General features: G+C 34.9%; 2 protein-coding genes and 2 pseudogenes across 2 annotated transcripts in view; 2 read left to right on the top strand and 2 right to left on the bottom strand.

The window, feature by feature from the left end:
• LOC107632985 overlaps positions 1–1,428 on the top strand; it is a 3,726-nt gene extending 2,298 nt beyond the window's left edge. The window contains exon 6 of the mRNA XM_016336619.1: positions 1,269–1,428. Within this exon, the coding sequence (XP_016192105.1) occupies positions 1,269–1,428 (160 nt within the window). The remainder of the gene's footprint in view (positions 1–1,268) is intronic.
• Positions 2,809–5,048, bottom strand: LOC107632984 (annotated as a pseudogene).
• On the bottom strand, positions 10,296–12,514 carry LOC107630335 (50S ribosomal protein L3, chloroplastic; the record flags this gene model as incomplete). The annotated part of the gene is given in 2 exon segments (XM_016333435.2): positions 10,296–10,723; positions 12,175–12,514. Coding segments are annotated over 2 exon segments (630 nt in total), but the record flags the coding sequence as incomplete, so codon positions are not given.
• LOC107632983 overlaps positions 12,515–14,644 on the top strand; it is a 14,147-nt pseudogene continuing 12,017 nt past the window's right edge.

Genomic DNA, 14,644 nt, shown 5'->3' with positions numbered 1-14,644 from the left:
AATGCAAAGACAAAAAAAATACAAACTTGATGTAAAAACTTAATTATAAATTATTTAAAACTAAAAGTAACAAGAGAATCAATAAGGTGAAATACTACTACTGAATTCTATTCACGAAGCTTGAAAAATATTTGTAGAGAGAGGTAGAGTATTTATACACCCATTGTAACAGAATTAGTAATCACTAATACAACTAGCCCTAGTATATATACTAACTTCCAATTAGATGTTCATATTGTCTCAAGTTACCATGTTTTTTGCATTGTGTCTTCCTGAAACTGAAGTTGCAATTATCATTTTATTTTTTGTGTCAGTGAAAAATGTTGGTATTGATGTAAGATTAAGCACACACTATTGAATAACTTACTTCAAAAATGTCTATTTACTGATTCAGTTCTTAAAAGCATAATACAATAGACGAGAGGGCTTTCTAAGTATGAATAACCAAACAAGCATCGAAGAGGGAACACAAAATTAATAACCATCGATACAAAAGGTTAAGAAATAGAATACAGACTTTCAAAGAAAGACCTTAACTCAACTCGAAGGCAGAACCCAAGAAGCTCATAACCAATCTTTTAATTATCCTAGAAGGCTCATCCCCTAGCACCAATAGAAAAACACCAGCTTCGAAGGGTCATTGCTGTTCACCAGCATCTTACTTTTGGTTCTAAGAGAAGCATCAGAGAAAGTAGAGAGAAAGAGAGTGTGAGTCAAGACACAAGTGATTAAATAATAGAATGAGCAACTATTCTTCATTTTATATTTTATGGTTCAAGATTTTTATGATGATCTTCTAGATATTTAAAAAACATACTATGTTGTTATGAAGATCCATTTATTTAGTTTTTTGGTACTACTTTGAGTTTTGACTGATTTCTGTTTCAATGTATTGTAATGTTGGTATGCAAATTAGCCGTGTTGGTTCTGCACTGGTTCCTGTTTGATCTGGATAGGTAACTTGCATTTAAAACGATGTTTTAATGTGCTTGAAATTCTGATAGTCTGATTAACTGTGACGATGACATAATCTATCTGACTGTAAACAGAAAATTCAATAGCATCATTCTTCTTTGAAATATTCTATCTTAATGTTGATGACATCAAAGGACCTAAAATTCAAAGGGACTTTGTGCTCCTTTTTCAAATTTTGTTCTTTCCATAAAGTTGTTTCTGTTATGGCCCTTAATTTGTAATGCTTTTGTCTGCAACTTGCCATGGAGTTGAGGGAGTAGATATTTAATTTGTACTTATCTTAATTGGTGTAGTTTGAAGCAGCATAACGGTGACCTTAAGGCTGGTGCAAAAGCATCCCGTGCTGGAAGGCCATGGATTTGTACATGTCTCATTTGTGGTTTTGCAGACCGGGGTGAAGGTATACATATGACTTTTCGTGTGCTTTTGTTTATGATACGGAACGTAAACTAGGATAAGATGGAAGATCAAAGAAAGGGACTCCTCTACCTCAATTTGATTTCCTGATGCAACAGTCAAGGGAATTACTCTACCTCACCTGTTCACACCCAAGTTTCTCAAAGAAACTCAAAAAAAATTTCATTCAAAAATTAAGGAAAAAAATGGCTACCAGGTTTTAGAGAGTTTTTATACCTCTTAAATTTAAATCCCTAACTCATAAGTTCACTAGAATAAAATATGGGCCAAATCATAATTGGGCCTAAAACAAACAAATAATAAAAATAAAATAAACATAGAATAAATTCTAAGAAAGTGATGTCTCTTTTAATTCATCTTGACTAATGAGAGTCTTCAATGCATCTTGTAAAATAGTAAGACGTGTGGCTTTTGATAATCGTTAATCATTGTCTTGCCCAATTCTTGATTCATCTCCTGAACACATGATTTAGCCATGTTTGCAAAACCTGCTTTTATTCTCTTAGTTGTTGCTCTTGTAATTGGACCAATTGGCATATGACAGTTCTCAATTTGTCCCATAGGGCTCGTATCATTCTCTCCCTCCTGAAAAAGATTCGTCCTCGAATCTGCATCACAAGTAAAAGGAGATAGGTCAGAGACATTAAAAGTAGCTGATACATTATAATCACCTAGAAGGTCAATCTTGTAAGCATTGTCATTGACCCTTTCGAGCACTTGAAATGGACCATCACCCCTAGGGTCTAACTTGGATTTTCGTTGAGTAGGAAATCTCTCTTTTCTCAAATGAACCCATACCCAATCACCAGGTTCAAAAATAAGTTGTCTTCGACCTTTATTCACCCGTTGGGCTATCAACTTATTTTTCTGTTCAAGCGATTCACGTGCTTTCAAGTGCATTGCTTTAACCTTTAAAGCCCGAACCAAAGCATATAATTCTTTGTCATATGTTGAATATTTACGCTAAGCTAAATTCAACTTTTCACAGAAGAAGGCAATGGCTCATTTTTCCTGCATTAAAACAGCACCTATACCAATCCCAGAAGCATCACATTCAATCTCAAAGGTTTTATCAAAGTTAGGTAAAACAAGAATAGGAGCAGAACACAAATAGTCTTTTAGGGTATGAAATGCAATGTCTTGTTCCCTTTCCCATTTAAATCCAACATCCTTTTTTATGACCTCTGTGAGAGGCGCAGCAATGGTAGAAAATTTTTTTACAAATCTTCTATAAAACCCAACTAACCCATGAAAACTTCGTACCTCAGAAGCATTCTTAGGCGTTGGCCATTCACGAATAGCCTTTACCTTTTCCTCATCAACTTCAACTCCACTCGCACTCACAACAAAACCAAGAAATATAACTCGATCAATACAAAAAGTGCACTTTTTAAGATTAGCATATAATTTCTCTTGTCAAAGCACTTCCAAAACAGTTGAAACATGTGACAAGTGGTCATCCAAACAAGTGATATAAATGAGATATCATCAAAATAAACAACAACAAATTTACCCAAAAAGTCTCGCAAAACATGGTTCATCAGACGCATAAAAGTACTAGGGGCATTAGTTAACCCAAAAGGCATTACTAACCACTCATATAACCCATGTTTTGTTTTAAATGCAGTTTTCCATTCATCCCCTGGGTTCATTCTAATTTGATGATACCTACTTTTTAAATCAATTTTAGTGCATATGCATGCACCATATAACTCATCAAGCATGTCATCTAACCTAGGGATAGGATAACAATACTTTACCGTAATTTTATTGACTGCACGACAATCCACACACATTCGCTAAGTATCATCCTTCTTTGGAACCAACAAAACTGGTACAGCACATGGACTCATACTCTCCCGGATATGACCTTTGGCTAATAACTCCTCCACTTGCCTTTAAAGTTCCTTTGTCTCTTCAAGATTACTCATATAGGCTGGTCTATTAGGAATGCTAGCACCAGGAATAAAATCAATTTGGTGCTCAATCCCACGTAATGGAGGCAAACCACGTGGTACGTCAATAGGGAAGACATCGGCAAATGCCTGCAACAAAGAGACAAAGCTATTTGGCAAATTTGGGTTAAGGTCAGTGTCAGAGAATAAAGTATCCCTAAACCGAACCATAAACAAAGCTTTCTTGCCTATTAAAGCACTCTTTAAATCTCTCTCTTTTGCAAAGAAACACAATTTGCTCTCAACTTTCTCAATTTTTTTGTATTTGTACTACTCTCATGACATGGACTCTTTTCTTTCTTTTCACTCACCTTTGGGCCTTTTGCTATATTCTTTTCTCTCAGATTTTTCTGTGATCTCACATCCCATGTTCCCCTTGGTATCCTGTTGAAGCTTCAACTGGTCAAGGTAAACCTCCTTAGGTGGTAAAGGAGCAAGAGTGATCTTGCGACCATTAAAATCAAAGGAGAATCGATTTGTATAACCATCATGAAATGCTCGACGGTCGAACTGCCAAGATCGCCCCAATAATAAATGACAAGCTTGCATTGGCACCACATCACACAATGCCTCATCAACATACTTGCCAACAGAGAATGCAATTGTCACCTGTTTGTCAACCTTGATCTCTCCACTGTCATTCAACCACTGCAACGTATATGGTTTAGGATGTCGAACACATGTCAAACCCAATTTCTCCACCATAAGTGTACTAGCCACGTTAGTCCAACTCCCGCCATCAATAATTAGACTACACACTTTTCCACCCACCAAGCATCTAGTGTGAAAAAGATTGTGGCGTTGCTCTAGATTTTCTTCTTTCACCTGTAAATTCAAAGCACGTCTAACAACAAGAGATTCACCATGGACTGCATACTCAACATCACCATGAGAACAATCCTCCAAAGATGGCATGCTATTATGATCAGAGTCATCACCATGATCAGAATCAGACACAATATCATCTCCTCTAATAACCATCAATCTCCTATTTGGGCAATCACTAGCATAATGACCCATACCATGACACTTGAAGCATTTAATATCTCGATGTCTAGAAGTAGCAGAAGAAGAGTTAGAATTACCTTTCTTCTTCGTAGCATCAAGCAATGCATTGGATTCAACACCCTTAGTCTTTGTTGTGTCAGCACTATGAGACTCCCACTTTGGATTAGCATGCGATAATCCTCTTGGTGCTCTTCTTTGTTGTTGCCTCTCCACCTTCATTGCCATACTGACCAAATCCTCTATCTCCACATAATGATGTAACTCCACCACATCAGCAATTGCTCTATTCAAACCACCCACAAATCGTGCCATAGTAACCTCAGTGTCCTCTTCTATGTTGGCAGTAATCATAAGCATTTCCATTTTCTTATGGTAGTCTTCAACAGACTTGGAGTCTTGAGTCAGTCGATGTAACTTCTGATGCACTTTCCTGTAGTAGTACGAAGGCACAAATCGTTTCTTCATGAGGCGCTTCATAAGATCCCAAGACTCTATAGGGTGATCATCATTCCGCCGTCGTGTCTTCACTAGTTCATCCCACCAAAGCAAGGCATAGTCAGAGAATGCAACTGCTGCCAAACGAACCTTCTTTGCTTCAGAGTAATTATGACAAGCAAAAATTCTTTCCACCTTACGTTCCCACTTCAAATAAACTTCAGGATCATTTCTCCCTTTAAATGGTGGTATTTGCATCTTGATGGCGTTGATTGCTATCTTGACTTTTATGTCGAGGTGTTATAACCCCATCAGAGTCATCATCAGAAGGTACATGATTCTGACGCCGATTCCGGAAAAAGGTCCTTGTTTAGCAATCTTGGATAGTGTCTGTGTCATCTCTTGCTTCCATGCTTCCAATTCAGTCAAGCGATTAGTTAAGTGTTGAATGACCCTTTGCATCAACTCCATGTCAACTACAGTATCTTTAGAATGAGCTGCCATAACAATGAACCTGTAACAAAAATATTATAAAAGGACCTCACAAGCACTCGCTCACGTGTTTCACTCAAAGATGGACACTCGTGTTTATTCTCAAAATTGGCTTTTACCCTCTATTGAACTTACCACTCTTGCCTTTTACCACTCTTGAATCTCTTTGACTGTTGCACTTTAAGAAGAAATTTCAAAGTGCGTACTCTTTTTTTTTCTAATAATGAGAAGAATAATAATAAAATAATAAAAAAAAAGACGAAAAGAATAATGATGAACACAAAGGCAGCAAGGAAAGAAAATAATCCTAGGGAAAGGAATTAAAAGCCAATCAACAAGAAAATAATAAGACACAAGGATAGAGTGACTATGCGTGGCTGAAAAATTTTTTTTATTAAAATTTATGTAGAACACAGAAAGGGTAAACGTAGACTAATGAAAATTAATCTAATACCTGAAATCTGATACCAAATGATACGGAACGTAACCCACGATAAGATGGAAGATCAAAGAAAGGGACTCCTCTACCTCAATTTGATTTCCTGATGCAACAGTTAAGAGAATCACTGTTCACACCTAAGTTTCTCAAAGAAACTCAAAGAAAATTTTATTCAAAAATTAAGAAAAAAAAAGGCTACCAGGTTTTAGAGGATTTTTATACCTCTTAAATTTAAATCCCTAACTCGTAAGTTCACTAGAATAAAATATAGGCTAAATTATAATTGGGCCTAAAACAAACAAATAATAAAAATAAAATAAACATGGAATAAATTTTAAGAAAGTGATGTCTCTTTTAATTCATCTTGACTGATGAGAGTCTTCAATGTATCTTGTAAAATAGTAACACGTGTGGCTTTTGATAATCGTTAATCATTGTCTTGCCCAATTCTTGATACATCTCCTGAACAAATGATTTAGCCATGTTTGCAAAACCTTCTTTTATTCTCTTAGTTGTTGCTCTTGTAATTAGACCAATTGGCATATGACAATTCTCAGTTTGTCCCATAGGGCTCGTATCAGTTTATACCAGTTGCCAAAACACTGCATGATTGTTTTTTAATGGTCGTAACTTTAAGCTCAACATATTTGACTTGGTTTGATAAAACTTACTTTTTGAAAGTAGCTTTTGAAATTTAAAAGCTGTAGTACTTGCGTTGGTAAAATCAAATTAAAAATGACTTATAGTAAACACAAGCACCATAATTTGTGTTTGATAAAACAGCTTTTAAAACTTAAAAAAGTTATAATAAATATATTTATAACGAAGAGTAATTTATTTTTTTAAATTCTTTAAAATTTTATATAATATTTTAAAATAAGATAATTTTAAAATAAAAAAGTTCCTGCAAGAAAAATTTTATGATTAGTTTTCATAAACCAAGTCAACCTCTTCATATTTCAAAGAACAGATAAAAAACAAACAAACATAATGGATCTACTAAAAAAATACAAAAACAACGCACAAAAAATAATATAAATAGATAGAAGTTCATACCTAATATGTGACAGAGATGTATTTGTGTTGAAATTTGTGAAGATTAGGTTGAAAAATAAAAAATATATGAAGGCTGTGTTAGAATTTGTGAAGGTTAGGATGAGGAGTTAGAAATATATGAGAATTTCAATGGTAATATAATAGCGAGAAATATGTGCGGGAAAATAAATAAAATTTGATAAGAATAAGCCAGCTTTGAAAAGTTCTTGCTGAGGTGCTTTCAAAAGCATCCCTAACTTTTAAAAACCGCAAGCACAAACACTTGACTTTTTAATTTACCAAATACAAAATGAGGAGCTTGTAAAAACTTAAGCACCTCTTGAAAAAGCTTTACTAAATCCAGCCTAAGCCAATTAATAAAGATGTTACAAGTTTCTGCCACTATTCAATATTACTTCCGGTAGGAATTCTAGAGAGTAGAAACTTTAAAGAGGGAGCAAATCGGTCTATTTTTGCTCATCTGTTCTTACAAGTTACAATGGTGTAATGTGATTCGATTTGATATGGTGGTTTGATGAATTGATTTTGGCAAATACAAATAATGTGTTTTTATTGCTAAAGGGAACGTTTTCCCAGATGTAGTAATCTGTCCTAGATTATAAAGAAATTTAAAAGGAGATTTGAGTATAAATGGGATGAGCACAAACATGATCCAAGACATGTAGCCAACATACCCTACCTAGTAGGATCGTGCTTTGTTGTTTTCATTGTTGTTGAAGTAATTTGTTCTAACTTAGTGCTGGCAAATAAGATGCAAATGTTATATTTTGCATTTCTCATTTGCACTTTAGTGTTATTCTGTGACTAGTGTTTCTCTTTTCCTTAAACATTCCATGCAGATTGTTATCATCCAGCATCTGTAATTGTCTCATCTTGTTATGTTTAAGCTGCTAAAGATTTGCAGCATTAGTTTTTCTCATGACTTTCCAGTTAATGTATTTTGTACTGTGTTCTTTCATCATTGTAGCTTGTGGGTTGAATCAAAATGGAAAGATTTATCAAGGAAATCTCCCCGCAAAAGTCAAGGTGGCAGTAGCTCCAAACAGATTGAAGATGCCTCACGTAATAACGAGTTCTTTACAAGCTCAATTCGAAGAAGTGAAAGGAGAAAGAAGAAATGAAGAATTGGATGAGACAGAGTAAATTGAACTATATAATGTTTTTTTTGAATAGTATATTGTCTATTTAGTCTAATGTCCATCTAATTAGATGATAATTGAGACTTTGATACTTCGCATTAGAAATTTGGAGGTTAGTTTGAGTTTATTGACAAAATGATTCTTACATTGTTTGTCATTTATTTAGTTGACTATTAATCATTGATACTTTCAAATTTTTACAATTTGTATTTGTCACATATTATTTATATTTATTGCGAATGTTGCTACAAATTATTTGTGAAATTTGCTATGCAAATTAGCTGCGATTTTTGTTGTGGATTTTATTGCTGAGTTTGCTGCAACGATTACCTGTGAATTTTGGTGCATTTTGGTGCAGGTTAATTATCTCCGAAATTTACTGCAATTTTTTTTTTGCAGATTTTATTACGTGCGGAGTTTGCTGCAACGATTACCTGTGAATTTTGCTGCAAAATAATTCTCTGCGAAATTTGCAACAAAAATCGCAACTACAATTTTGTTCATGTAAAAAAATTCGCAGCTAAAATTGGATAAAACTTTGATTTTTTTTTTTTCACAAAATTACTTGCGAATTTCACAAGTTTTTCGCGACAAAAGTCGCATGTAAGTTATCTGCGAATTTAAATTCGCAGCAACAGTTCTCCAGGAGCTCATATGCTATGGATTTAAATGTACAGCAAAAGTTGCAGAAAACAAAATTATTCACAGCTAATATGCTGGTTTTAGTAGTGCGGTGCAGCCTAATGACAGCATTTCCTTCCTTGTGGACTAGCTTTGTGTTCACCAGTGCAGAAACATCAAGTCCTTCATCGATGAGCTTATTCTCTTCCTTTTTCAAGAACTTCATTGAACATCTTGAGTTCTGAACCAAAAGCCAAGAAAACTTCTAAAACCTAACAAACAATAGAAAATTATATTATTTAATATTTATGCAAGTATCCAAATGATAAACCTACCAAAAATAATGTTTAATAACAATCACTGTTCTAACACAATACACATCTTAAATGGTAGCGCAAACAATAATACCAGTAACAGCAAACAAGTCAATGTTACGAATCATTTAAAATCAGCTGTAAATAGACATGCAATTAATGTGCACACCTACACTTCAAAATCAAACTTAATAGCCTTTCAGATTTTTTCTCGGAAAATCAGAATTGTTAATATTAACAAATAGTATGTAGTTCTCTCAATAGAAGGTTCCACCAGAAGGTATTCTCCTCGTGGAGGTCACTAGTCTTCTTTATCTAACAAGGAAAAACCAGAAGTAGAAAAATGTGCAAGTCACAAGTCTACTACATTGAAGAGAGAGAGAGAGAGAGAGAATTTAAAAGTTAAAATAAACCACAATTTAACAATGATTTACCAGTCACTTGTACAGAAAGAAAGTTTACCTCAGCCTCTAATTTCCTCTTATCTTCTAGTGCTTTAAGCTTAGCAATTTCCTTCATCTTTTACACTTGCAAAAGATATGTTTTAGACATCTCTAAGACATGTATAAATTTTGGTTCAAACTGAAGCAGCTGATAATATATCTATACTAATCAAATGTGCAAACAAATTACATAATGAATCAATTTCACCAATTCCATAAGAGAAAAAAAAATGCTATTGCTAAGGTATAAGAGAAAAAAGGATGGAAAAAACAGAAAACTGCTAGCTCACCAAGAAATATAAAACAAACTCTTACAATGAAGCGTATGAAAGCATGCTGATAGTGCTCCGGGAACATTTTCAACTCTAAAGATGGCAAGAATTTCTCATCAAGATATTTTATACTCTTAGGGTGATCCGGAGTAGTTGGATCAATATAATGGGATGATAAGGGCGAGTAATGAATTAATATTTTGTGTTATTAGTGATGGATGATGACTATTGTTATGTGAAATTTAAGTATTGTAAACCTTAATATTGTGTTATTAGTTATTATAAGACTATAAGTTAATGTTTTATGTTTAAAATGCATAAGATTTTAGACTAATATATAATATTGTGTTATATTTATTGAATTAAATATTTGGTGTTATTAGACAATATTAGTATTAATTATGGTTATACTTTAATTTTAGAAAAGAGTTAGTTATTGTTTATTTTTCTAAGTGAATTTTATCATGTCAAATAATGGTTGGAGTATTGAAAATTTAGATATTTTCACATGCTATCTTATAAAAAGGTATCAAGGTAATAAAATGTTAACGGCCCGGTTTTCACCCGGTTTTTATTCGGTATAATCGTGGCCCGAAAATGTATAGGTTTCATTGGATATAGGGCCGGGTTCGAATCTAATAAATAGGCCCGGTATATATTTCGGGTCGGGTCTGGGTCACATCAAATCCGGTTTCACCCGACCTATGCACACCCCTAGCGAGTATCAACTTTATGATGGAGGAGTAATAAACAATAAGGGCACAGAGTTACAGACAATTAATCAAGGCCAACACTAACGCTAAGAAGATAATAAACAGGAATTTAAGAATTAAGAAAAACGATAAAAACAAAAAACCATGACACACATCAACTTTTTGGAATGTTCTTCCCAACAATCTTGGCTGGAGTTATTCGCAGAAGATTCCCTGGCTTACCAGGGACAGCACCTTTGATCATAACCACATTAAGATCCTTATCAATTTTGACAATTTTAAGCTTTCTAATCTTCCTCTTGGTTCCTCCCATCCTACCAGGCATCTTCTTTCCCTTGTATACACGGCCAGGTGTAGTTCCAGCACCGATTGATCCTAGTTGTCTGTGACTCTTAGAACCATGGGTCATTAGACCCCTCTTGAAGTTGTGACGCTTGATTCCACCTGCACAATACTTTAAGATAATTAAGTAATGTTCACGTCTGGCTGAGGGTTGAATGCTACTATCATGCATACCCATCTATCAGGCTATCAACTAAATATGTTATGAGCAGGAAGTCTAAGTGGTTATTGATTAGAGTTTAATAGAGAAAATATCTTAATGTGCATGATATTAAAAGATGTCGCATTGTTGTCACTGGATTTTTTATTCTCAAGGCTTCCTATTTTCTAATTTTCACTGTTTTGTTGACGAGAATTTAAAATAACAAAGCAATACAAAAATGATATTTCCTTTATGAAACTCGCACAATACCCATCGAATTCTCATGGATGGTTGAAAGAAAAGAGTGAAATGTGAATGGTCATGGCAAAAGTTGCTAAAATCAAGGGAAGAATTCTCTACTATCTAACACCCAATAAAATAAAAAGGATTTTGTTCTAATGGTTTTAAATAAACACTTGACGCTGAAAGTTTTCAAATGAGTAAAGTATTGTTTTGGTTCTTAAAGTTTTTGCCAAAAATCAAAATCATCTCCAACATTTTTAAAAAATTCATAACATCCATTAAAATTTTCAAATGGTTCACATGTTAAAAATAATTAACTTTTAGACGAATTTGCTCCTCAAACTCAGTGCCAAGTGCCAACCCCCCACCCCTCCTGGACCCCTGCCACCCCAGAACTCTCCCGTCGCACCTCTCACTATCCACAGACGACAATAAGCACTCACATCAACAATAACTGAATGTTCATGTGAATGATGCTGCTATATGGCCTAATTCTGGAGAAACCATTTAGGTCAAAGTAGCCTTTCCTTTTTCACTGTCCATTCTTCTCAGCTTAATGTCGATATTAAAAAAAGAGAGGACTCACCAAAGATATTGATAGAGACAGAATAGATGAGTGCAAAAGATATACTTTAAATTTGAGGATTTGGTGGGAATAAAGTAATAATTTGAGAAATATTGAATTTCTCTTGTGCATAAAGTTTTTCAAGAGGAGAATGCTAAGGGACAACATCTTAATAAGGAAAAATAAGAGTTCCAAATTCAAGTCAAATCCAAGCAAATATAATGCAAAATTCAATGGAAAACTACATGTAAATTATTAAAGAACTAATCTTACTTGCGATTAATTCTTATGCAGAGAGCCATTGTCTTATGAGATATAATATGGTTTGGATTTTCTAGATTTCAAGTTCAAAATTGACATAATATCAAAACTAATTGGGCTCAAATTGCAGACTCACATTATTTGTAATTTGAATAATGATGATCTGCTCGAGTGATAATATGAATTTGCATTAATTTTATGAGTATTCTAAAGACGTTGGATAAAAGAATATACATTCACGTTTACTTGCAATTTCATTCAGTGTTTTGCCTGTGATTCGGATTAAGTATGAGAATTTGAAAGCATGATTCTCTAAAGCAAATAGCAAGAAAAGAAAAGAACCTTGGAAACCCTTGCCGATGGTGGTGCCGGAGACGTCAACAAGATCGCCCTCCTGGAAGATTTGATCGAAGACGAGACGCTGGTTGGGCTGAAAAGCGTCGACGGAGAGAAGGCGAAACTCCTGAAGATGGCGCATGGAGATGGCACCAGCCTTCTGGAGATGACCCATTTCGGGTTTAGTCAATTTTCTCTCCCTCACCCTTTGGTACCCGACCTGGACTGCACTGTATCCGTCAGTTGCTTCCGTCTTCACCTGCGTCACGATATTGCCTTCCTTGAAGCCCACCACCGTCACGGGCACCACCTCTCCGTTGGCCTGGAAGTAGCTCATCATGCCCAGTACATATCGACATTATTGACATCTGAACTGAACTTCGCTTTACGAGAGGACCCTCAGTTGAAACTCAGTTGGGTTATGGAAGCATAGGCGATAAGTTTCTTATCCTTTTTGTTCTGTTCCCTATAAAATGGATACATATACCCGACCCAAATCCGGGCTTTTAGTTAATGAAAAAGAAAAGTGTTATTTTAGGTTTTAATTTTTGTTTTGTTAAATTTTAATTATGCCCGACCGAGAATCAGCGCGTAAATTAAGCAATGGGAACCATTCCCTCGACATTTTAATTATGCTGCCGCCAGCGATTATGCTTTTCTAGTTTTTCATGTCCGAAATCGCTTGATTTATTGCTGTGTTTTTCCTTAATCTTCTATTATTGCTCTTGGAAAGAGTTAGTAGGAGGAAAAAGAAACCGGTGTTGTTTAGTAATTTCTTAATCTTCTGTTATTGCTTTACTTGAAACCTTCATACTTTTGGCAAAGATTATTCTGTTAATTTGTCTGCATCAATCCTGTTCAGCTATGGTTTCAGCTTTCGAACATTCTGAGTGAAATATATTATTCTGGAATATAGGTGATTTTTCCAGCCCTTGATATACGTGTGAAGAATGTTGCAAAGACATATTCTCTTGGTGAAAACAATCTTTTTGATCATCTATTTGAGCTGCTAAATTCTTCCACCCACAACGATGAAAGTTTTGCTAGAGAGTTAGCATCCTGCACAGGAGCTTTGCAGACGTCAGTTAGTCAACACATGGCAAAGGAAGAGGAGCAGGTATAAGTTTGTTTACTAGTCCTTACCTTGAATTTCCAATTGGACCTTATAAGATAAATCCAGATTAAGGCAATAGCAAAATGGACTTACTTTTTGACATTCTTCATCCTAAAGGTACTAATGTTACTTCTTGATTAAACAAGACATTCATTAAAATGATGAGAAAATGACAGGTGTAATACTGGTCTAACCGAAATTAATTAAATAATAAGTTAAATAAGAGTGAATATGGTTGGAAGATTTGGCAATTGGAATTTGATGATTTAAATATGATATTTGGATTCAGTGAATTTTTCCGAGTCGGAAAACATAGTTTTCTGCGTAAAAGCGCGCAGTGGAATTTTGACCGGAAGTACCGGCTGAGATCTGTCTGGTACTGCAGCTGAGAAAATTGATTATGAGTAAATAAGATTAAGAAATGAGGAATTATAATTAGGGGAGGTAGAAATATTTAAAGTGCAACTTAGAGCGCTAATCTTAAAGGTTTTGGTCTAAAATTGGGCCAATGGACAAAAATAAGTAAACCGGGCATAAGTGGACCCAAGGCCCAACATATATGAACATTAGTTATGAGCATTTCAGCTCATTTTACCCTAAACAAGGGGTGTTGGGCGCTGAAATTGGGAAGAGAAAAGAGAAGAGAGAAAACCTAACTCTCTTTGATCTTCAAACCACAATAACTTGAGTTACGGAGCTCTGATTGACGAGCCGTTTGCGGCCACGCGTCGCTCTTCTCATCCTCTACAATTCTATCTAAGTTTTGTGGTGAGTATTTCATTCATCTCTACCCAGTTTTCGAAATTCTCTACTGTTACACGTTTTTGGGTAGTTGGTGTTGAAATCTTGTGGTTTTGGGTGTTTAGGGATACTCCAACATGGATTCTAAGTGAGTTCTATCCCTACTTCATATGGGCTGAGGTAACGGGTAATGAGTATTGATTTGTGGTTCGTGCATTTAAATTGTGAAAATTGGGCCGGAGGCCGTGAATTTTGGGCAGGAGGCCGGAAAGAGGTAAGAAAGGTAAGTCGATGTGTGCATTGTATGATGGCACAAGTGATTGGATGAATTTCAGATAATGAATATATGAATGATTAGGTTGGTTATTGAATAATAAGGTTTGAGGAGTTGAAGTGTGGAATTTGGTAATTTTGGGTGAAATTATGTAGACGAGATATGTTTGGTTCGGTTGAGATATATTATGTGATCATATATGTGATTATGATTATTGATGCCTTGATGGTATGACGATGCATTAGAGATATGTATGTTGTGATATATGCTTGAGGAATGATTAAGGTTGATTTGTGGGTGAAACCACGTGATAGTGAGTATGATGTTGATTAGGTATAATGATGGTT

The sequence above is a fragment of the Arachis ipaensis genome, chromosome B03, assembly GCF_000816755.2.
Source record: "Arachis ipaensis cultivar K30076 chromosome B03, Araip1.1, whole genome shotgun sequence".
NCBI lineage: Eukaryota > Viridiplantae > Streptophyta > Magnoliopsida > Fabales > Fabaceae > Arachis > Arachis ipaensis.
Note: the sequence above shows the minus strand (reverse complement) of the source record. Positions and strands in the feature narration are given on the sequence as shown.